General features: G+C 45.2%; 1 protein-coding gene across 8 annotated transcripts in view; it reads right to left on the reverse strand.

Annotated features, from left to right (window-relative positions):
* The window catches only part of PRR5 (proline rich 5), a 64,374-nt gene that overhangs the window by 22,341 nt on the left and 19,571 nt on the right, over positions 1-22,462 (reverse strand). For 4 of the 8 annotated variants that reach the window (XM_071417948.1, XM_071417950.1, XM_071417947.1 and 1 more), the window contains 4 exons: positions 18,083-18,201; positions 17,709-17,847; positions 7,133-7,246; positions 100-180 (listed from right to left, as the gene is read on the reverse strand). In XM_071417948.1, the coding sequence (XP_071274049.1) occupies positions 100-180; positions 7,133-7,236 (185 nt within the window). In that variant the 5' untranslated portion in view covers positions 7,237-7,246; positions 17,709-17,847; positions 18,083-18,201. Of the gene's footprint in view, positions 1-99; positions 181-7,132; positions 7,264-17,708; positions 17,848-18,082; positions 18,202-22,462 lie in introns of those variants that run through there. The other 4 variants (XM_071417953.1, XM_071417949.1, XR_011677029.1 and 1 more) reach the window with 2 other exon arrangements.

Genomic DNA, 22,462 nt, shown 5'->3' on the forward strand with positions numbered 1-22,462 from the left:
GCAGCTGTGACTGAGCTGGGCACAACTGGCACAGGGACAAACCTGAACAGTCTGAGGCAGCTGTGACTGTGCCAGGCCCTGCAGGGCCCAGGCTCTTACCTGACTCCTTCATTGAGGTTGTAGAGCTCGTGGTCTGGCAGACCCTTGCGCTGGAACACTGCTATCACTCCATTGTGGATGCTGAAAGAGGACATGAGGAGTCATTAGTGCCCAGCAAGATGTGAGATGGGTATCACCTCCACAATTATCCCAGCATTTCGTCTAGACACTCCAGCACCTTTTAAAAAGTCATAGATGATTCTGGTACTCCCCCCATCCCAAATGCCTGAAAGGAAATTACTGCCTAGAAAATAGATAACATCTTTGAAAATCAGTTCCTTTTGAATTGTTCCAGCTCAGTAGCTTCAACACCTGCACATCTGAAATCAGTAATTTCAAAAACTTAGGCCAGTATTTTTAAGTACTTCAAGTATGTCAACTATAACTTTTAATACACACATTAAGTATATTTGAGGCATTTGCAAGTATAGTTTTTATCTGCATGGCTCAGTACAGAGACAATTAACAGCTTCCATTGTGCTGGAGTCTGTGCAGCAGCAGCAGCTGCAGAACTCTGGAAAGCAGGATAAGGACCAGATCTGCCCATCCTGTACACACAGGCTGTGGGGCTGCTGTGCCTTGTGAAGAACAGCTAAAGGTGGTCAGTATCTGGTATAAGGTCTCCAGGGGATTCCTGCTGGTGGAAGAAGAGCTTATCAGAGAATCACAGGATGTCAGGGTAGGAAAGGACCTAAAGATCATCCTGTCCCATCCCTTGCCATGGGCAGGGACAACCTCCATTAGAGCAGATTGCTCTAAGTCCCATCCAACCTGGCTTTGAATGCTCCCAGGGATGAGGCAGCCACAGCTCCTCTGGGCACCCTGTGCCAGGGCCTCAGCACCCTCACAGGGAGGAATTCCTTCCTGCTATCCAATCTAAACCTACTCTCTGTCACTTTGCAGACATTCCCCCTTTTCCTGTCACCACATGTCCCTGAAAAATGTCTCCCTCTCCTTTCTTGTAGGCTCCCCTCATGTACTGAGGATGTGGTCAGCCCTGGCCTGATCCATGCCCAGGTCCAGCTGCTCCCATTGCAAGGGGCTGTCCCTGCAGGAGCTGTGCCAGGCAGCAGCAGAAATTGCCTTAGCAATGCCAGTGCCCACGTTAAACTTCGCCAGCCCATGCTAGGACAGCTCCTTTCAATGCTGGCTGGGAGCAGAGGATGGTTGGAAGGTGAACTCCACGCTGCTCACTGAGAGATTCCAAATGCACAATGGCAGAGATGCACGATCCGAACAGCTCAGCCACCTTCAGCTAAGGAGAAGGAAACTGAAAGTGGCAGTGAAGGGTCTGACCGGCTGTGGGGAAATACAGACGTAGCCAGAAATAAGAACCATGTCCTCTTCTCTCTTCTGTTCCTTTGAAGATGTTTCCAGGGCCTCTCACACCACTGCTGCCACAGCAGTCCCTCCTTCCCCCCTACACACACAGGCACAGATACACATCCACGATCTAACCCAGATTATTTTGGCTGGCTCACACAGACACACTCAACTTACAATTACTTGAAAATCAGCAGATAAATGTCTCTGGTTTACAGTGAAGTGACGTGGGTATTTGAACATTATGAGTAATATGGGAAATAAGATCAATGTAGTGAATAAAACAAGCAGTCTTGACACGCTCCTCTGATTCAGAAATGAACTTTGCAATGTTGCCTGCCAGACTTCTGCAGAGAACAATGACTAAATAAATACCTCTCCTAAAAGGCAACGTGCTCCCTCTCTTTCCCTCGGGCACCCCTTTCTAAATGAGGGAGAGGTCTTCTCTCTGCAGCTTAAGAGGTCCATCATTATTCCTCAAAGAAATAGGAGAGAGCAAGCTTTTTTAACCAGAATTAAAAGGGACAGGTTGTGAGCATTTAATTTATTGTCTGTATAGAACAGCACCTACATAAAACATCCTAACAGTGAACTTTCAATCTGCCCTGATCTCCCTGGTAGTGAGGGACAATATCCTTGTCTGGAAAACAAGCCCTGACCTCATTAAGGTGACCAGCTGCCTTTCCTTCCCATCACAGACAGCAGTGCTGGTAGGGAGGGCGCAGGACACAGCCCCAGCCTGCAGGTTATGTGGGATGCTGCTGGTGGCCTCAGTTTGTGCAAGGATAATGAAAAGTTTGCTTAAATCTTCTTAGTTACCTTAAACTAATGAAAAAAAACAGACCTAGACCTTGGTTAAATCAATGGGTTTCCATAACAAGTGATTGCTTAAAAAGATTTGGTCAGAATGGTTCAACCTTTTGGTGTAAAGAAAACCTGAGCTGCTGCTCACACACAGCAGTCCTGCAAGATGCTTGAGGTGGGTGGATGGCCTGACCTGTGCCTGCAACCAGCTTCCATTGAGGCTTAAGGCAGTGATGTACACAATGAAACTTACATTGCAATAGCTCACCTGAACTGAAAATGCCTTGTGAACTCCCTTCTCTAACTCTTTTACAACATGAAAGTTAATAATGGGTGCCCTCATGCACTAACATTGCTGTGAGCACCTCCTCTGCACCTGCTCTGTGTGTGTGTGCACAGAACATGGTGCTGCAGGAAACAGAGTCCAATAGAGCCCAGAAAACTCCACAGAGCAGGCTTGCTGGAGAAGGGGAAATCAGGATGTGCAAACTGAAGGGACCTTTTTTGGGGGGTTGCCTTTGGAGTAACAAAATGTCAGATGGCTCCAACAATTTACTGCACTTATCTACCCATGGTAGCTACAGATTGCCAAAGAAAACTATCAACACCCAAGGCAGCCCTCACAGCCACAAAAACCAACTCAGCAGCCTAAGAAACTTCATCTCATCCAGAAGACAGCAACTCAGTGCACATTTGACTGAACCTCCAGAGGAGGAGGTGGCTCCAGCTGACCATCATGTGGGGAATGGCAGCTCCAGCACACACAGCACAGACTGTGCCCACCATTAGCTTCACCATGAAGGGACTGGAAGGTGCAAATCCCTGAGGCACAGAGCTGGATGCTTGCTGAGGGCACCCCCAACCAGCCCAACAGGGGCAGGCTCCAGGTGGGCAGGGTGGGCTGAATTATTCTGATATTTACAGAGTATTAATCAATTATAGGCTACTGCCTCCAGGGCTCATTACCACCAGAACAGACATTTCTCCTGAGCTGCTGTTTGTCTGTCATTACCACCAGAACAGACATTTCTCCTGAGCTGCTGTTTGTCCAACATTACCACCAGAACAGACATTTCTCCTAAGCTGCTGTTTGTCCAACATTACCACCAGAACAGACATTTCTCCTGAGCTGCTGTTTGTCCAACATTACCACCAGAACAGACATTTCTCCTGAGCTGCTGTTTGTCCATCATTACCACCAGAACAGACATTTCTCCTGAGCTGCTGTTTGTCCATCCAGACACCACAGGGTGGGAGGCTGGCTCCCTCCAGTACCACCCATAAGTGTTCTTTCACTGACATCTGGAAGCCAAGAAGAAAAAACTATTGTGATTAAAGCAGCTTTCTGCCAGGTCAGAATCAGTCTGGCCACAGAGATGAGGAATTACTAATATTTCTAAATAAAAACTGAATAATGGAAGAAAGAGAAAAATATGCTGGTCTGGAATATTTTCTCCACTGGAAAAGCCTTCCTGTGATCTGAAAAAACATTAACCATAACTTGGGAGATGAAATATGGTTTTCATGGCTGTAAAAGTTATTTTACAGGAAGTTGTTGTGCTTATTACAACCCTGTAAAAAATTAGCCCAGGCCAAAAAATGCTTTCAGGTATGGTATGTCTCCTCTGATTTACTGCTGATCTCACTGATGTCACAAGAAACTCACCTGCTTTCTTCACCTTTTCTTTGCTGTCTCCTACGCCTTCATGTCTCTGTGAATTTTTCATATTTTCTTACATCAAAGAGGATCTCAAGCCTTTGACTAGAGGCTTTCCCAGAGCACAGCTCAGCCAGTATCAGCTCCTGATGAGGCAGTCTGTGCTGGCTCAGTCGGAATGGAAATGCTGCCATGGATTTTATCTGGCCTGAGTGGGCCCCTGGTGTGTGAGCTCAGGATTAAAACCCCTTCGTTTCTCAGCCCAATGGGTTTAGTCAGCATTCAGCCTTCATTTCTTGCCTGAAGCAGAAATGGGGGCTGAGGGGGAGAACAAGAACTGAAGACAGGGCTAGTGAAAAAAATCTGAACTATTTCAATCCAATGCAAATTCTGTGAGCTGTAATTCAGGAAACTGTCCCGCTATGTTGCCATTGCTTGCTAGCTAACTGCACCGTCAGTGTTTGGCTGCACAGATCCAGGGTCCATGGGAAAGCAAGCTCTGAAAAGCCATGATACAAAGTCTCATTTGCCTAAAAGCAGGCAGCAGCTTGGCACTGATTTCCCTTTGATGTTACCGTGCTGAGAAGTTCCACTGCGTTTTAGTTCAGACCTAAGGGAGGTCCTCAGGGACGAAGTGACCTTCCTTGGTACCACAGTGCTACGCTCCCCCAGCAGGCTGAATCTGGCTCCCTCAGGCTGTCCTGCCCTGGTGCCTAAATGCAGAAATGATTCTCAGGTGTGACAATTCAGCCTGAGCTGGGACTGGTGTGAAGGGGGCAGAGGCAGCAGAGGGTACAGCACTGGGCCATGGGGGCCACACACAGAGCAAGTGCAGAGGGGCAGCCATGCATGCACCCCAGGGACAGAGCTGCTGTACTGTGAGAGACCCCAGGAGCAGCAGGGACAGATTCAAAGCCTCTTTGAAAAGCAGACACACACGTGCCACACCCAGGCACAGCTGCTAACACCAGGCAAAGAAACAGCAGACATTTAAATATAGAACAGCCAGCCTTGGTGAGAAGGGAGAGCTCTGCTGGTGCATCTTGACTTCCCTGATCAGCAAGCTCTTATGCTTACACAGAATGAAACAACACAAGCAATCATTTCATTTGGAAGGAAAAAATACTCCTGTAAACCGAAGTATGCGAAGTGTCCTATGTTGGGTTGTTTCAATTTTGCAGCAGAAAAAGAAAAGAAATTGCACAGCCCAAGATTTAAAAAAGCCAGACCAGATTTCTGGTGAGTGAAACTTTAGAAGTCCAGGAATGTTCAGTATCATTTAAGACCTGACCTTCCTCAGGACAAAGACCCAGTTTTTCAGCCTGTAGAATATCTGAGTTTCTTAACAGCAACAGATGATACGAGTCTTTCTGACCCTGGAAGAAGAATTACCCTCACTCTTTCACTCAGAAGAAGGCCTTGCCCTGTTAAACAAGAAACCAAGGGCCTTCCCTTTGCCCGTGCAGTGACCCAGCTCATGTCTGCAACAGCTGTCACAGCTCTGGCAGCTGCTAATGCAGGGACACGGTGACACCTGAGCCACAGCACAGCCCCATGGTGCCATCACCTGAGCCACAACACAGCCCCATGGTGCACACCTGAGCCACAGCACAGCCCCACTGGTGCTCTGGGGTGTTCCAGGGGAGCATGCCCTCACAAGGACAGCCTGCCAATGCCTGCACTGGCAAAGGCCACCCAGGGCTGGAAAGCACGGCCAGGTGTGAGTTCATGCAAAGCAGTGTCAGGGTGACTCATGGACACCCGGTCAAGGAACAGGCAATGGGACAGTTGTGCAATTGTGTGGATGAAACGTGCAGATGTACAGCTCATTGACTGGCAAGCCAGTCTGGCAGCCACTTCTGGCCAGAGCTGCACCTGTCCTGTCAAAATTAAAAGTTACAGACTCTCACTTGCTAACAAACGCATCCCAACTAGGGAAATTCTCTGGTTTGAATATCAGCAGGCCCAAGCTTGGAACTCTCTGCCTCCCAGCAAGCTGGGTGCCTGACCTGCTCTCCATTCACAGCGGCCTCCACAGCTCCCTCCCCAGATGCAAAGCCTGGAAAAACCAACCTCTGCCAACAACAGCTGTCAGCACACCATCACAAAAAGGGTCTGGGGACTCTGTCACCCTGATCCCCTCCCAGGAGTCTCTTACTCCCCGCTGCTTCCCTTAGGGCTACTGACAAATAAAGTCCCAACTGGCACGACTCAAGATGGCCCAATCTATCCTTGAACTACCACCGCCATCCATCTGCACATCAGGTACAACTCAGGGTCATACTAGCAGCACGATATTTGAGAGGAAAATCAGTCTCTTTTGTGATCAGCACAGTTTCAGAGTTTAGTGCACTGTTGGCATTAAACAACTAATTGGTAATACAGACACGAAACCACAAATCAAGTGGTGAGAAGGACAGAAGATATGCTATTTTATATATTTTATTTTTCTCAGAATTTTAGCAAATGCTTCTGCATTTCACTAGTATTTTTCTTCCTAGAGTTGTACCACCTTACATTTATAAAATACTACAGATGACACTTTCCAAGCTGTGATCCAGGAGGTGACATTTCATTTTCAAAAATGACCTAAGGATTTAATTCCTAATGATTTAGAGACTTAGATTAATCTTTTAAGATTGTCACCAAAATGGACTTTCTGACTAGCTGAGCTAATTGACACATTCACAATATAATGTTTGCATAGGTTTTCTTGTAAAACAGCCACAGAATTAAAATGCATAAATACAATAAAGTAAACAATCAGGGCTTATTTTGCCCATCCAAAGTGCAAAATAAGTGCATTGCATGTGTTTGCGTGTGTACATACATACATGCACAGATCTATTTGTACGTGTATTGTAACATGAGTAAACTTAGCAGACTTTGCCCTAACTACCAGCAACAGCCATAGACGTGCAGATAAAAAGTATGTGTTATAAATGATCAATAGATTTCTAACATATATCACATACGTATTTTAATAGCTGCGCACATGTAATTTAAAAAAAACCAAACAACCTAAGCCAAATAAACTTTGAATATCTAGACAGACACAAAGATATGTTTGTAGCTGGAGCCTAGGAAACAAGTTGTTGTCCCAAAGGGAAGGCAGGGATCCCTGTTTGTTATAAGCCTTCAGAGGAAGATGAAGAGCACGGGGTAAAAAGCACTCCCGTGTTTATCCGAGCGGGCAGCCCCCGGCACACCAATCCCCGTGCCAGGAGCCGGCACACGGCGCCACCTTACCTGTTCCAGGCGGCGTTGGAGCAGGCCCGGCGCTGCTGCGTCCCCCGCTCGTCCAAGGCTGCCTGCTCTCTCTTGCCCAGGTCACTGAGGCTGGGCGAACTCATGAACTTCAACCTGCGAAGAGTCCTCATGGTCAGAGGTGTGTGTGCGTGTGGCAGCTACAGACACACCATCCTGTGCACACGCATACACACGCGGCTGGGCAGCGGCGGCAGCGCGAGCGGTTCCCTCCGGCTGCTGTGCAAAAAACAAACTTAAAAAAGAAAGAAGAGAGAACCGGTCTCTACGGAGCACACCTCTGCCAGCAAGAAAACAAACCTTTAATCAGATCAACTCTGACGTCACCAACTGGGGTTAATCATTTCTCCAGTCCTTTCAAGAAATAAGTCAAACTTCTGGCTGCTGCCACAGCGCACTGAAGGGGCCCCTGTAACCGCGGCTGCCCCGGGCGTGGAGCCTTCCCTTCCCTTCCCTGTGGTGTCCCAGGAATCTCGCTCAGCACTGCGCTGCTCCACCTGTCACAGGAACTGCCCGGCTCCTCCAGCAGCGTTTCCCAACCTCTCCCCCTCTTCCTGCACTCATAAATGGAAACAAAACTGCAGGGCCACGGACAGGAACAAAAGCAAACAGAAACAGCAAACCTAAGAACCAGCACTGACGCACGGAGCCTTTACTGTGCAGTTTCATAACAAGTGCCTGTGCCCTGCCACGTTACGACACCGAGTACTCGCACATCCACACCCTCAGAGGCTGCTCTGGCTCAGAGCTCGCACGAAGGGTTCACGAGCAATTTAACTGCAGAGTGAAAAGTGACGGTCTGGGGTTTAGCATTTGCAGGAATTCTTGGTGGCCCACACAAGAGCCAGACGCTTTGCCTTTCTCTGGCTTTTATTTTAAATTGTGCTAACAGCTGCACAACATGGGGCACACTATGTTTCTACAGGAGCCCCATGTGTCTTATCTTCAAAGGAAAATCTTTCTCTGAGTGCAGCAGCGGAGCTGAAGGATGTGCTGCTGCCACCAGACTCCAGCCCGTGCTCAGTTCACTGACACTCACTGGCAGTTCTGTTTCAAACCCACGAGTGCCTGGCTCATCTGCTGGGATAGTTTGCAACAGACGGAGCCAGAACATCAGAATGGCTCTTCTGTGGCCACGGCACTGATCTGCAAATGGTTTGGTAAAAGCCACAAAGGCTCCTTGCAGGGTAACCTCCACTCACTGCAAAGGGGCTGCAATACAAGAACCTAGCCTTGGCTTTTTTTTTTCTTTCTGTTTTCTCTTTACTCTTTTCATCTGTGATAGCCTGTTGTCTAGATTCAGGCTATAACCAGATTTGTTGGTGTCCAAATAACATGACAAAGCTTACATTACAGGAAAACTCAATTTCTCACAGAGAGATCTGCCCCATGTGCATCATATACTGACATATTTTAGTAAAAAACAATTCCTCTCACTATCCAACTGAGGTCAGATAAAATTATTTCCTATAAATATTTACTTCCAAAATTTGAATTTGGTGTTAGCTCCATGGGAACCAACTGCAGAACTACTTACAGAAATAAATCTGTTTTTACCTTGTGCCAGTTTTAGGCATAGTTGTTTTATCCAGCTGTGTGAATTAGCATTGCATTAATTGCCCTTCCCACACCAAAATTCTCAAGTATACAAACCAGGATCACAGTGGATGGCATACAACATTTCACTTTGGAAGGGACCTGCAGCCCCACATCTAACCAACAAAGACATTACTATCCCCAGTCTCTGCCAGATGTTTATGTTTAAATCCTTCAAACAAAGAACAATCTATTATGTATATGGCAGCACAAGGAAAACAAATACAACTATATATATATATATTCATTTTTTAAGGGATGAGATGCCTTCTACGGCATACCAATGAGGGAGCAAACACACCTCCAGCAGAACACTGCTTTATCCAGATAGCATGAAGGGTACTCCATTTCTGTGGGCAATATGGCTGGGGAGAGCAGGGCAACACAACCCGGCCTAAGTTTCTGCTAAGGGCTCAGATAAAATGTTTGTTTGCCCTGTTAAGTGAAACAACGACTTAGATAGACAAGGAGCAATCTAATTCTCTCTAATTTCATTTTCCACTTAGCTCAGGAGCTTTTCTGCTTGTCACTTGCTGTGAATTTGATAGGTTTTGCAAAATGTTATTATACTGGATTAGATCCTTGGATCTTTTAACTCTTGGATTCCATCTGTATGGTGAAACACTACACCTGTAGGATTCATTCTGTTTTTATGCCACCCCATCAATTGCAGTAAGCAGTACTAGCCTCAGAGTCAGCACATGCACCAAAACCACAGCTGAGCCAGCGCCTCAATCTCCTGAAACATTGTTAACAGGGGACGGGCTTTCTCTACACTCCTTTCTCCTTTTTATGATTACACCTGACCAAATGATGATTTATGATAAAATAAATAATTTTCAACAAGGGCTACCTCCACCCCTAACTGCAGAGTAAACCTTCAAACTTATACCATGCTGTGAGTCCCCTGACACGCTTGACTTTAGGTCATTCATTAACTTGGCCTAAGCAGCTCTTGGGTATGAATGGAGAAGACAAAATCTGCACTTCAGCATTACAAGTGCAGAGAGAGGTGGTGTGACATGCCCAGGCCACCCCATGAGCAGGTGGCAGGGACAGCAGGAGATCCTGGAGCTCTGTTTCCCATTCCCAGGTGGCAGGGACAGCAGGAGATCCTGGAGCTCTGTTTCCTGTTCCAGCAGAGGAACAAGTGGATCCTGCAGGGCACAGGTAGCTGGGGATTTCTGGGGCCCGGGCAGCCAGAGGGCAATGCAGGAGAGGACAGAACTCCTGGGAAGGGCTTGTGCTGAGCTGTGCCTCTGCAGCCCTGGGGCAGAGCTCTCCATACAGAGCTCTCCATCCATGCAGCCCTGGGGCAGAGCTCTCCATGCAGCGCTGCTTCCAGAGCAGTTCCACAGCACAGACTGCTCGCCACTGGCCATGGAGAGGGATGAGAGCCCTGTCAGACCTCCTGGGAGGGAGGGGAGACCTCCCAAAGGCTCAGTAAGGAGCACTAGAAGCTGCTTAAACAGAGCAAGTGTACTCAGCACAACCCCAGAGCTGAGGCTGTGAAGCACTGTAGGGTAACTCACTCAAACCCAGCATGCCATACATGGTACCAACACCACTGTTTGGCTCACACCATGCCTGCAGCTCAAAGGTTAAGTGGTTTACCACACAACCACCTCGGCAAGGAAGGCACTGCCAGCCCTAGCTCCTTCTCCTCCCCTCCAGCATCTCTCCTGTAAAAACAGGCCAGTCTCTACCAGAAAGAGCCCTATGATTTGTGGGGCCCACATCCTGCCAGGGACTGCACAGCAAGCTCCAGAGCCACCACAGTGCCAGAGCCATGGGGAATTTCTGCTTACCTGGACTCACTTCTTTCCAAAGGCCTGAGACAATATATAGGTAGGTAAATACCTGGAAGTTGAAGAGGATTTATGCTTTTACTAGAAAACCAAGTTAACATACAGATCCAGGACCTTGTATTAGACACTGCTTTTAAAATCACAAGGGTCACTGCACAGTTACCTCCTGATATGTCATTTATGTCTGCAATATTCCTGCTGGGACTATGCTTTAAAGACTGTATCGCTGTGCCTAGAAAACATTAGGAAAAAAAATCTCCAAGCATACACTTGATTTCAATAGAATGAGATTTGCTGAAAAAAAATAAAAGAAAAAGAAAGAACCATACATATTATGTACTAATGTTAGTTTTAACAGTTTAATTGTACTGTCTACTTAAAAGTTTCTTTTTGATCATGAGGAGAGGGAAAAAGAAGCAAAAGGTAATGTTCACCATGGGAAACATTAGGAAATTCACAATCTATGAAATCCCTGATAAAGCTGTGACTGCTGTGGGTCAGCATGTTTCACACTACACCACTCTGCTGCTGCAATGAGAGGTGAGCACTGCAGTGGTATCCCTACCAGGGAAGATATAAACAGTAACAGAGTTTGCCATCTCAGCTTTAGTCACCCTTCAGAGCTCTGCCATGAAACAAAACAACTCAATAAATACAAATTTTAATTGGAAAAGAAAAAAGCAGCCCACTACTTCACTTCATCTCCCCATCTCTTTTGGAGAAGAGAGCAGAACTTGCTATAGTGATGTTGAGTGGTGTGCACTTTGCAACCAAAGAAGAGAATGGTGAAGCACCTCTGTGGCAGAAAGGAGTTAAAAATCTCCCTAGAAAAACGCATTTCAGTTTTTCACAAAGTACACCACAAAGCTTAGGGCATGCCTTGACACATGCCAAGGCTCAGGAATTAGTCTGTCAGAGCAGCACAGCCCTCTTAAAGGCACAGCACAGCCTGCCACAGCAGCACACGGGCAGCAAAGCAGAGAGGAAGGAGATGCAGCAGAGAGGAAGGAGATGCAGTCACCAGGAAAAAATAGAGCCAGGAGGAAATGAAGTTGTAAACCTTAGGACTCATCAATTCTTTTGCTACAGTATCTAAATAAAGCTCCTTTATCATCAGAAAACAGAGAATAAAGAGAGTAAAGAAAGTATGAAACCAAACAAGGTCTATTTCCACCCTTCCTCCTCCATCCCACCGACTCTCTGCAACCTCTGAGATAAAGGCATTCTTAAGGATGCCTTTTGTTTATTGAGGTTAGTCCTAAGACACCTTTGCTTTTGCTAATCCTTTATCTTATTTTTGCCCTCACCACAGCCAAGTGCTGATTTGTAAGAGAGGACTTGGCCTTACTGGGACATCTTCCCAACCTTTGGAACCCCTCCTGTACCTCTGCATCCTGAGACCAACCATGCCTGCACGAGCACAGCTGCCTCCCTCCCTTTGGACTCAGGTACAGACCCCAGTCCCCAGCACAGGCTAACACAGGCTCTGAACTGAGCAATACCTGCTAAAGCATCCATGAAATCCCACCCCCTTTGTCAGAAGTTTTTGGTTTTACAGAGCACAGCAACACAAGCTGTTCTTGAAATACAGTCGACAGCTAAATCTGTTTTGTCTTGTTCTTCAGGATAAAGGCACCAGGAGAGAATTAGGACAGGAATGGGCCTTTTCTGCCCCCATGCAAAATATCAAGGTTTCACGATAAATCAATTCTCCTGGCTTGCAGTCTGGCTCCTAGTTATCTCTGTAAAGGTTCTGGGAGTTAAAGACAGTGCAGTGACCCAAAAAAGGCAGTGGCCCTGCTGGAGGAAGTGAGGACCAATGCTCTGGATTACATGACCTGTGGCATTACCACCTCCCACTCACATGCCCCAGGAAAGGAGATGGATGGGGTTCTGAGTGCCAAATGTACCTGTTTCAGGTATTACTGCTGCCCACCCAGTAAATAAATTAATAACCTGTTAACCCAGTAACCAGTGTACACTCCAAGACAAGCTCACAACTTTGCACTTAAACAGGAGTCAAATCTTACATTTTGATTTAGAAAGCAAGGTCTCAAGAGTTCTGATCAGTAAGTAAATCAAACATTTAAAATACTTTGTGCCCTTATTACAAGATCATGAGACAGTGGAAAATTAATCTTACAAAGTAATTGAGCTCATTATACACATGATTTTTTGCCTTCCTGAGCTCTATGTCAATTCTTTCCTAAATTGCCATCTTGCATAATTTTATCTGGCTCCCAGAACACCATGACCTTAATGCAGCAGCCACAGTATCTCAGTGCTGTCTTCTGCAGTTATACATGGTACCCTGCCTTCCAAATCTGTGAGCCCTGAGAGATCAGAGCCATGTGCTGCACAGTGCTACTTCTCTTATATCCAAATATTTCTGATTCAAGGTGTTCCAAGAAGGCTCTGATTGCCTTGGAAGGTCACCAAGACGAAGAACCCGTTGCAGCAACTCAGTGGGTTTCTAATGAGCTGCACGGGTGGGCAGCTGTGAGTTACAAGCAATAATACCCTGCCTTTCCCTGCAAGCCAGGGCATTGCTCGTGCAGTGTTCTCTCTGAGCATGGCTAGAACATGAGCTGTGCCTTGAGACTGCTGTCCCCTCCTGTGCCCAAGGAGGGAGGTTACCTCAGGCCCGAGCAGTGCTCTGGAACTTGGGCAATCTTTGACTCTGGTGGAATTACACTGCTGTGATTTGCACGGTGCTATACAGCTCCTTGGAGCAAGTCCTGCAGCCCTGCATGGATCAACACAAGCCTAGTGCTCCACACAAATGGATTCTCTCAGAAAATTCATCATTCCCCCCTGCCTCACATGGATATCTTCCTGAATGGAACAATTGCCAGAGAGATTTGAATGACAATCCCAAATTGCAACATCTATCTGTGCACTTAGGCTCTGCAGCGCTCAGTGTGATGGAACTTCCATAGGAACTAAAAATGGGGACTTTTTGCCATCCTTCACACCTCCCCATACTGAGACAGTCCCCTCAGACTGAGATATTGGGCAGTGGAAGCAGCCAGAGTATAAAAAGCCTTAATTGCACAAATTATTTTACACTTGCACCTTTAAATCTTCATTTCACCAGGTCAGCCAGCCCAGCACCATGACCTCTCTCAGTATGTATCACATTCTGAGTGTTTTCTCAGATGCTCTGGCAAATAATTTATCTCCAAGGGCAGAGTGATGGAATGTTTTACACTCCACAGCAAGATTTGGAAGAACTCTTCACTGTCACTGCCAGTGTCAGTCTTCAATCGGACACAACATGGCATCAACATCCGAGTTATCACATAGGTGGAATGTAATCTTCATAATTTAACTTTTGGAGGATTATTCAAACCTCAGTGACGTGACCTGTCCTCCTGGAGAAAATGGAAGAGGGATGAAAGGTACTACTTTTACCTTTACTTACTGCAAAATTCAATGTAATAAAAGTAAGACTTAAGCAGTTATAGGGTAGAATTGTTTCACATAGTAGTAACAGGTAGATCTATAGATAGAATATTTTGCTTGTACCTACACTTTACTACTGCCTGTATTCGTGGATGGCAAATAAGTAAAAGGATGAAAACTGGAAACAGCATTTGAATGACTTTCTTCCTTTTGATTAAATTCTCCATAAGAGCTGTGAAGAGAGACAAGATGCTCATGACCACAGCAACAGCAGAGTAGTGGCCTGGCAGGTCAGAACTGGAAGGTGCATTTAAGACACTCTTCAGATAAAGTTCTGTCATTCCAGTTTGGTCTTCCACCTTTTTTTAGCTCATTCAGCTCTAGCTGCTAGAAAATTCTAGTACAGGAAAATTCAGATCTCATTCTGTAACTGCTGGAGAAAGCTGGGCACATTCAGGGGGCAGTGCATCCTTTAAAGAACATTGCAGCCTGGTCAGGAAAGTCACGCTGGGTTATAATGTGAGCAGTTCAGATATGGATATGGCATTCCAAGCTGTAAACACCTACAATTGGATGACATGAATGTCATCCCCAGGATTTTTTTGCCACATTGAGCATAATACAAGTACAAATAATCTGGCATCCAGTTAATGAATGTTTAATTTCCTCAATTACATGCTCTGACCCTGGATGAAGAAATCTTTGAGAGCTATCACTGGTACAAGCTCAGCTGGTATTTCAAGTTGGGAGGTAGTAAATTAGTATTTCTAGGAGAATGTCCTGCTGACCAAAGGCATTGAGAGACTGAGAGGAAAAGGATAAAGGCTTTCATGAAACAGCCTCAACAGAAAGACTGGCTAAGAACATCTCCTGGCTAGGAAATCAAATGAAATTTTAGGGAGACTTCAGCTTACAGCTACACCCTCCAGCAGTGAACAAAAATTGAACAATAAATGAAAATACTGTCAGATTCTCTTCTTTGTATTTGGAGGAGGCGAAAAAGGGAACAAACAAAGACAATTTTGCCAGGGTTTTCCCATAATACTGATTACTGTAAAAATGAGTGCTCCTCTGCTGTGACACAGTAAACCCTTCTAACCTCCTTTATTATCTCAGCACTCTCCTAGTGACTTCTGTCTCCTCATGAGGACAGCAAATGTGTCACTTTGCCATTTCTGACTGGCCCTGACATGCCAAGGCTTCTGCATGTGCTGGATTTGAAACTGTGACATTTCCATGAAATAACAGAGGACACGTGCAGAAAGTAATGTACAAACCTAAGTACAAACACTGACAAAGGCTGTGGCCTGCAGATGTAAACTAATGGGGTCTGAAGCCTTCAATACCTGTTTTCTATGGCCCCTGTTACAGCCATATTCCTAAAATCTTTAGATTACAGCATTCCACAATGAACAGCAAGTAATACTTATGACTATAAATTGACGTTGGAATATAAAAGTTGACTAAAACTGTAAACATCGCTTAAAGTTTACTATATTGCCAGCCAAGTAATGCATTTTTGCAAAGAAAAAAACCAAGTTTGCAGTGGGGAGGCAGTGATTTTTCGTAAGATGTTGCTATTTCCAGCCAGCAAACTCTGTCAGGGTGCTGGTAAGTTGCTCAAGGTGCAGTTTTGGATAATATCTCCTCACATGGTGGGAGCTCTGAGCTGACTGTCCATCACAGCGAGGTTACAGATTCCATGGCAATCAGAAACAGTTTATAACAGGATAGTTTGCAAATGCTGCACTGAGATCAGAGAGCTTACACGTATCTCTGCTTATCCTGAGCTATTTAGAATACCAAGAATAAAAAGTTTAACAATGAACAAACCAAAGACCAGTTGTACACAGTGAATGGTTAAAACATTCCAGTGAGGCATGAAAGCAGCTTTTAGCTCTGCTGGAAGTGGCTGAATCTTCCTAGGAGTATTTGGAGTTGCAGCTGACAGAACACATGTTTGGTAGCAGATTAGTTGGTAGACTGTTAATTTAGCTAAAAGCAGATGTGGGCATTTGTTTTAGGGAGGGTTGTAAAGTTCAGAAACATAAATTTTCTGGGTATATGCAGGCAGAGATAGCAGGGATTTCCTGCCTGAGTCATTTTCCCCTCACCTTTTCCAGATGAATCACTTATGAAGAGAAAATGCCCATACTCCTCATGAACTGGGACTGTCAAGTTCCCATGGTACAATATCCCCTCTCTGCCACTGACACCCTTAACTCATGTGTCAGGAATCCAGAGTGGCAGTACCTGAACAGCACCTGAGGGACAAGAAGCGCAGCACAATTCAAAAGGAGTGGGCTCACTTTGCCCTCAGTTTGCAACATCTGTGCCCAATGTACAGGACAAGATAAGTTCTGCTGTAGGTTTCAGCCCTGCACACACCCCTGGAGGTGTCCAAGGCCAGGCTGGACACGGCTTGGAGCCGCCTGCTCTGGTGGAAGGTGCTCCTGCTGCCCATGGCAGGGGCATTGGAACAAGAGGACCCTCAAGGTCCCTTCCACCCTGGCACTGTGGCTATGATTGGAGCCATGCAAGGCTCTGGCAAGCTGCAGTTTATAGGGATGAGACCAAGTGACACTGTAGCAAAGTGCAGCTACCACTGCAATAAAGTAGCACTGAGCAGGAATTCCCACCATTCCCACCCCATACAGACTGGGAAGAAAGCATGCATTACTACCAAGGAGATCAAAATAAAAATTTTCCAGAGCCAACCTTTTAGAAAAGACCTCATCCTTAAAAAAACAAAGGAAAACAAGCCAAAGCCACGGCAGAGGTTAGATTCTGCAGTTTAGTGATGAAGTAAATAAATCACTATACATTCTGAAAGGAAATCCTTTTGCAGGAGGAAACTGACAACTGTTTTCTGGGAAAATTTCTAAGTTGTTTCAAAAAAACAAGACTTCTTACATGTAATGATAATATTAACAGGAAAACAGAACAACAGCAAAGACAGAGAAAGCACATTTACTTTCTTTTCACATAAATGCACGTGCACACCACCATACACACTCTCCTTTGACAACCAGCATTTAACAAAAGCGATTTCAAGAAATCATTAAAAAACTATTTCTTCCTAAAAACCTTGCATCTCAAACACAAATCCAATTCTAACAATGAATGTTAAGGGTCTGGCCAGGCCCCCCTGCAGGAAGGCTGCAGCTGTGTAAGACACTCCTACAGCCCAGCTGCTCCGTGTCCCTTCTGCCACACCTACACATATATACATATGTATCTATATCTCGATCACATATGGCCAGCCAGGGCAGCTAAATGTGTTTCTGCAGCACTGACTGATCCTGGTGAACAATGGCTGAATGCTCCCCTTCAGCTCGAGGGCACTGTGGGGTGACACCCCAGCCCTTCCATCACCCACTCTGCCTCTCCTCCTCAGGGCTTTTTTCCTCAAGAACACAAAGTTATTTAGAGGCTCCTCTCAGGCAGCAACAATTCAAGCAATTTTCTGTACTGCTTGCTCACAATCCTGATTCAGCTCTAAATAGATTCCCAGCTGAAAGTTCATGCACAGCATTTTCTGAGTTGCATTAAAGCTGGGGGGATGCAGACTGACAGGCACTGATGCTAAAGACTCCAAAGCACTGCACTGTTATTCAGGTATTTTCCTGTGGCAGAAACTTTGGAGGAGAGATGTTAACCCTATAGAGTCCAACAAAATGAACTGTTCAGGTGTCTGAATTTGGAAACATTTTCAAGTTGGAATTAGTATTGCAGAAATATATGCTTACCTGCTAAAGGAAGAAGAAAACAGGACTGAATAGTAAACAGGGAAGACTCTGAAGCAGGTTTCCGAGAGTCAACATGAAAATTCTTGACAGGCAATTCAAACTGGTTGAAAAAAGTCAGGCCCTTGCAAAAAAGTCACCTCTGCAACAGAAGATGAACAAAAAATCAGCATTGTAAATATTGCTATTCTACAGGATGTTTCAAGAGTGCACTAATAAACCCATAATGACATACACAGAAGTAAAATAAGCACAATAATCAGTGCTGTTCCACCTCATTGCTGACTCAAATATTTCTTCTCGCACTTTTCCCTTTTCTGTTTTATTTTCTTCATGGGGAGCAATTCATTGGCACCATCACCAAAAGCTACACTTACCTCTAAAGAAGGCACGAGACGGTGCAAGCAGTTTTGTGTCCCAACATTGAGGAGGTGACAGAAGAGGGTTTGAAATATGCTGCATGATCTACTGTGATTAGCTTTGGAGAGCAGAGGTCCTGGAAGGCCCAAGAAAGCCTTAAATGAATAATTAAGGAACACTGGGGATTCTTTCTTTAGGGCTTCAAATGATGGGCACAGTCTCACTGCCTGCCCTGGGCTGGTCGTGAAGTGCCCCTCTGTGGTGACTATAAACACAGTTAACAAACCCAGAGTGGATAAAGAGCTGAAGCACAGAATTAAGAATTATGGGACTTCTAACCCCAACTAAACATCTTCATCATTAAAATATTACTTTTTCAAATAGCTGGCCAATAAATATAGAACACTATTAGGAAAGTAATATATGTGTGTGTGTATATACACACATACATACATATACACACACACACACATGCACATACACACATATAGCATGCACACAGATACATAGTGGTATTCACAGGCATCCACATTCTGAGTACAGCTCTTCGTGCCTTGCACTTGGCAGTTTTTAGAACCAACTCTAACACTAAACCGCTAAATTTAACTAAAAATACATGTGTGTCCTTTTTGGCTTAGTTCATCCTGGGTATAAATCACTCTTGCTTTTGTTTTGTAACATTTCACACTCACTTTGCAAGGATGTGACTGCATGTGTTTAAAAGTATGTATTTTACAGTTAATCTTTGCTGCACTTGAGAGAACAAAACAACCCCCTTCTATTCCCCCTTTGTCTACTCCATGGATATCAGCTTCACTCTGTTACCACTTATTTCAGGTGAACTTAGAGCATTGGGCAAAGCCAGTGCATTTTGCCTGCAACGCATTGAGGAGCACACACACAGCAGCTCAGCAGAGCTGCAGACATCACTCGCAGCTCAGAGGCAACAAAATGCATCAGAGATAGCACAGCAACAAAATGCATCAGGAGATAACACAGCAACAAAATGCATCAGAGATAACACAGCAACAAAATGCATCAGGAGATAACGCAGCAACAAAATGCATCAGGAGATAACGCAGCAACAAAATGCATCAGAGATAACGCAGCAACAAAATGCAGCACGCAGGAGATAACAACAAAACCCAACCACAAGGTACAAACATGGTCACCCAGAGCAGCAGCAATTGCTGTGGACACAGCTGGAGCCTGCAGGAGTGCATGGAAAGCTGCCCTAATTGCATCAGGAATCCCACGGATGTGCTGAGGCTGAGGATGAGCAGCAGGCCTCGGCCAGAGCTGCCTTACAGATGCACCCTGGGCAATACGTGGCTGACACCATCAGTATTATTTAGCTAAAAATCCATGACTGAGATGCTGGAGCTCTCTGCTTAACACCAAACCCACTGCTTTAGAGACTTGCACGTAACCCTGTGCAGTTATCTGCAAGAAACACAGCATTTCAAGGATCTTTCCCAACTGACATGAGCAGAGACTTGGCTGTAGGGTATTTTATGGGGTATTTTATGAGAAACCCTCCCAGCCAAGGCGGGGCCCTGGCCGAGCCCTGGTCCCTGTGTTGTGAAGTGTGCCATCAGCTCCAGGAGTTTCTGTGATAAAATACAATCCAGCCACTTGGACTTACTGATTGTGCCTATAAATGCTGGGCCCATTTTGGAGTGAGTTTGGAGACCTCTCCTGTGGGTGGAAGCCCTGGGTAGGATTTCCCCCATTGCCAGGAAGGGCTCCCCAGGGACTGTGGGCTCTGCATGCTGCTGGAGTATTTAGGCAATTGGTGATGTTTCTATCTCTCTCAATCACTAATCTTTCTCTTGTACAGCACTGGTTAGGTGCATCACCTTTCTTACTTTTGCTTGCTGCTAAAGCCAAGCATGTAGTTTTATTAGATGCATCATTTTACTTTTGTGCTGCCTTGAAACACACAGTAAAATGAGACCACTCCTTCCATTGGTGTCTGTGCCCTTTAAATTGCCCCAATCAATTGGGAGAACACCTCCTGACTTCAGACAGGTATTATCAACAGAGAGCACAATAATAGCTAATTTGCTCTCAAAAAATGAAGTGCTTAGGGGTATGAAAATAGTGTTTTGCTTGGAGAACCTGCTTTGACATTTCTATGCTAGCAGATTTAAAAAAAAATCCTCCATTTTGCCTCTAATCAACGATAATTTGATCAGCCAGGATAATAAACCTACATCATAGTGCTACTCTTTAGGATTTAAGGGGGTCATTTCAGAATAAAATTCTGAACTGACTTAACTTGGATGATTAAAGCCCAGCTATTCCATCAATGCAAGTGTGAGGTACAGTTTTTTTCTAAAAAACTTGTTGAAATACATTTATCTTGCCTTTATCTAACATTTAGTATATCTAAAATACTTATAGGTCCAGGAGAAAAAGAGAATGCCTAGAAAAACCCAGCTCATGATGCTGTTGCACAGAAGTTCCGGGAGACTGTAATTAAATATTCCTTTCTCCAGCTGAGCAATCAGTGCATTCTTGGGCAGATAAAGCAAATGAAGATTTCATTGACCTGTCATCAAGTATTGATACCATCCCTTAAACCAAGCATTTCCCAGCAGCAGGATTTCAGAATTGCATGGCAGCTTTCTCAGGCACACACTGCTGGCCTAGCCCTCCACCTCACCCCAGGGACAGCAGACACACGAGGCTCTCAGGAGAATCCCTGTTAATGACCCAGACCTTCAGGCTGTAGCTTTAGAGACCTCCTGACCAGCATGGAAACAAACAGGACTCCAGAGGACTCCCTAAAAAGCTGCCACAAAATCCAAACTCGTCCCAAACTCCTCTGAGCCATGGGGCAGTACAATTTCCAGGTAAATTCCACATGTGAGGCAGAGGAGGACAAGGTGCAGTGTGGTTACTGATGCTGTTGGTGAATTTGCTCAAAACCAAAATGTTACTCCTGGCAGCCTATTCTGTTGCACAAGTTCTGACTTTCTTTTCTTTTGCATTAGTTACACCGAGTCTGCTTTTGTATCTCTGAGGACATAAACTAATGAAGATCAAAACCTAAAGGAAATAATTCTCCTGGAAATCCTTTGTGCTACTCTTAAAAGAAGCCAGATGAAAAAGTTCTAGAAAGCTCTGGATTAGAAAGTGTCAAATTTAGCTCTGGAGACAAAGAGAAAGCTAGAATGTACTAAAAACAAAACTGAAAATTTAAGGGGCTAATTACAGGATTAACATGGTCTAAAAGCATCAATATATCCCCCATCTTATCTCAGATTATGACTTTTTCAATACTCAGGGCTACTACTTAGAAGCTCTCTTCACATCACAGCTCCAGCAATTCATATTTAGACTCTCTCATTCGGCACTGTCTTAGCTCTGCCTTCATGAAAATCATAGAAAAATATTGAACAATTTCAGCAGGAAAAGACTAGAAAATCCTATTCATAGTGTGCATAATTTGAAGTTAAATTCACCTTTGATGTATTAGTGCCTTGGTTTACAGGCTGCCCATTTGTAAGTCTCACATTAAAGTCAACATCCCACAGTGATTTCAATAAAACATTAAAGCTTCAGCTTAACTCAAGGAAAAGGGCTCTTGGACGGGTGGGCACAGCATAACCAGGCACTAAAAGTTCCCTTTGAACCCTCCATGAGCTCTTTCAGGACAAAACAGAAAGGCCTTTCCTTTGCTTCCATTAAAGCACTTGAAGTCATGAATTTTTGAAGTAGCATTTAAAGGGTTTTCATGCTAGAGGATGCAGTGAGTGTAAACGAGGTCATTTTGTAAGAATTTCAGTTGAGAATGCTCTGGATCTCCTTTCCTGGCTCAGTCACTGCAGGAATCTCAGAGACAAAAACTGCCAACTGTTTTCCCCCTGAATCTGAAAACTGAATAAATCCAGGCAGCAGCCTGGCATTACCTCTGCAGCAACACTTCTCTGCCCACCACAAAAAAAAAAAAGGCATAAAAAGCATTCCACTTCATCTTCCTTTGCTTTTGACTGAAATGCCAAATGCCAACATCAACATTTCTTATTGGCTTCCTTCCTCATTCCCAGAACTGTGGGAGGTGGGAATAGAAAATGGGAACATGTCAATTGGTGCTCCTATTTATAAACAATGTCCTGCTCAGAGCCATCCTTACCCTGGGCCCAGTGCTCAGCCCGTCTGCTGAGGTGTCAGAGCCCATGTGGAAAGCACCTTCAGGAACAGCAGCTTCCTATTAGGAGCAACAGCAACCCTCTAAGGAGATTAGGACAGGGATGGGTCCTGGGCAAGCTGGACTCACAGCCCCTCAGAGAAACAGATCTCACCCTTCTCACCCAAGCCCCTGCTCCTGGCACGGCCAGCAGCAAGCAAGCTTTGGAGGAGCATGAGGAGAGAGGCACAGAAGCACTGAC

The sequence above is a fragment of the Agelaius tricolor genome, unplaced genomic scaffold (assembly GCF_023055355.1).
Source record: "Agelaius tricolor isolate 1412-34295 unplaced genomic scaffold, bAgeTri1.0.p SCAF_72, whole genome shotgun sequence".
In the NCBI taxonomy this organism is placed as follows: domain Eukaryota; kingdom Metazoa; phylum Chordata; class Aves; order Passeriformes; family Icteridae; genus Agelaius; species Agelaius tricolor.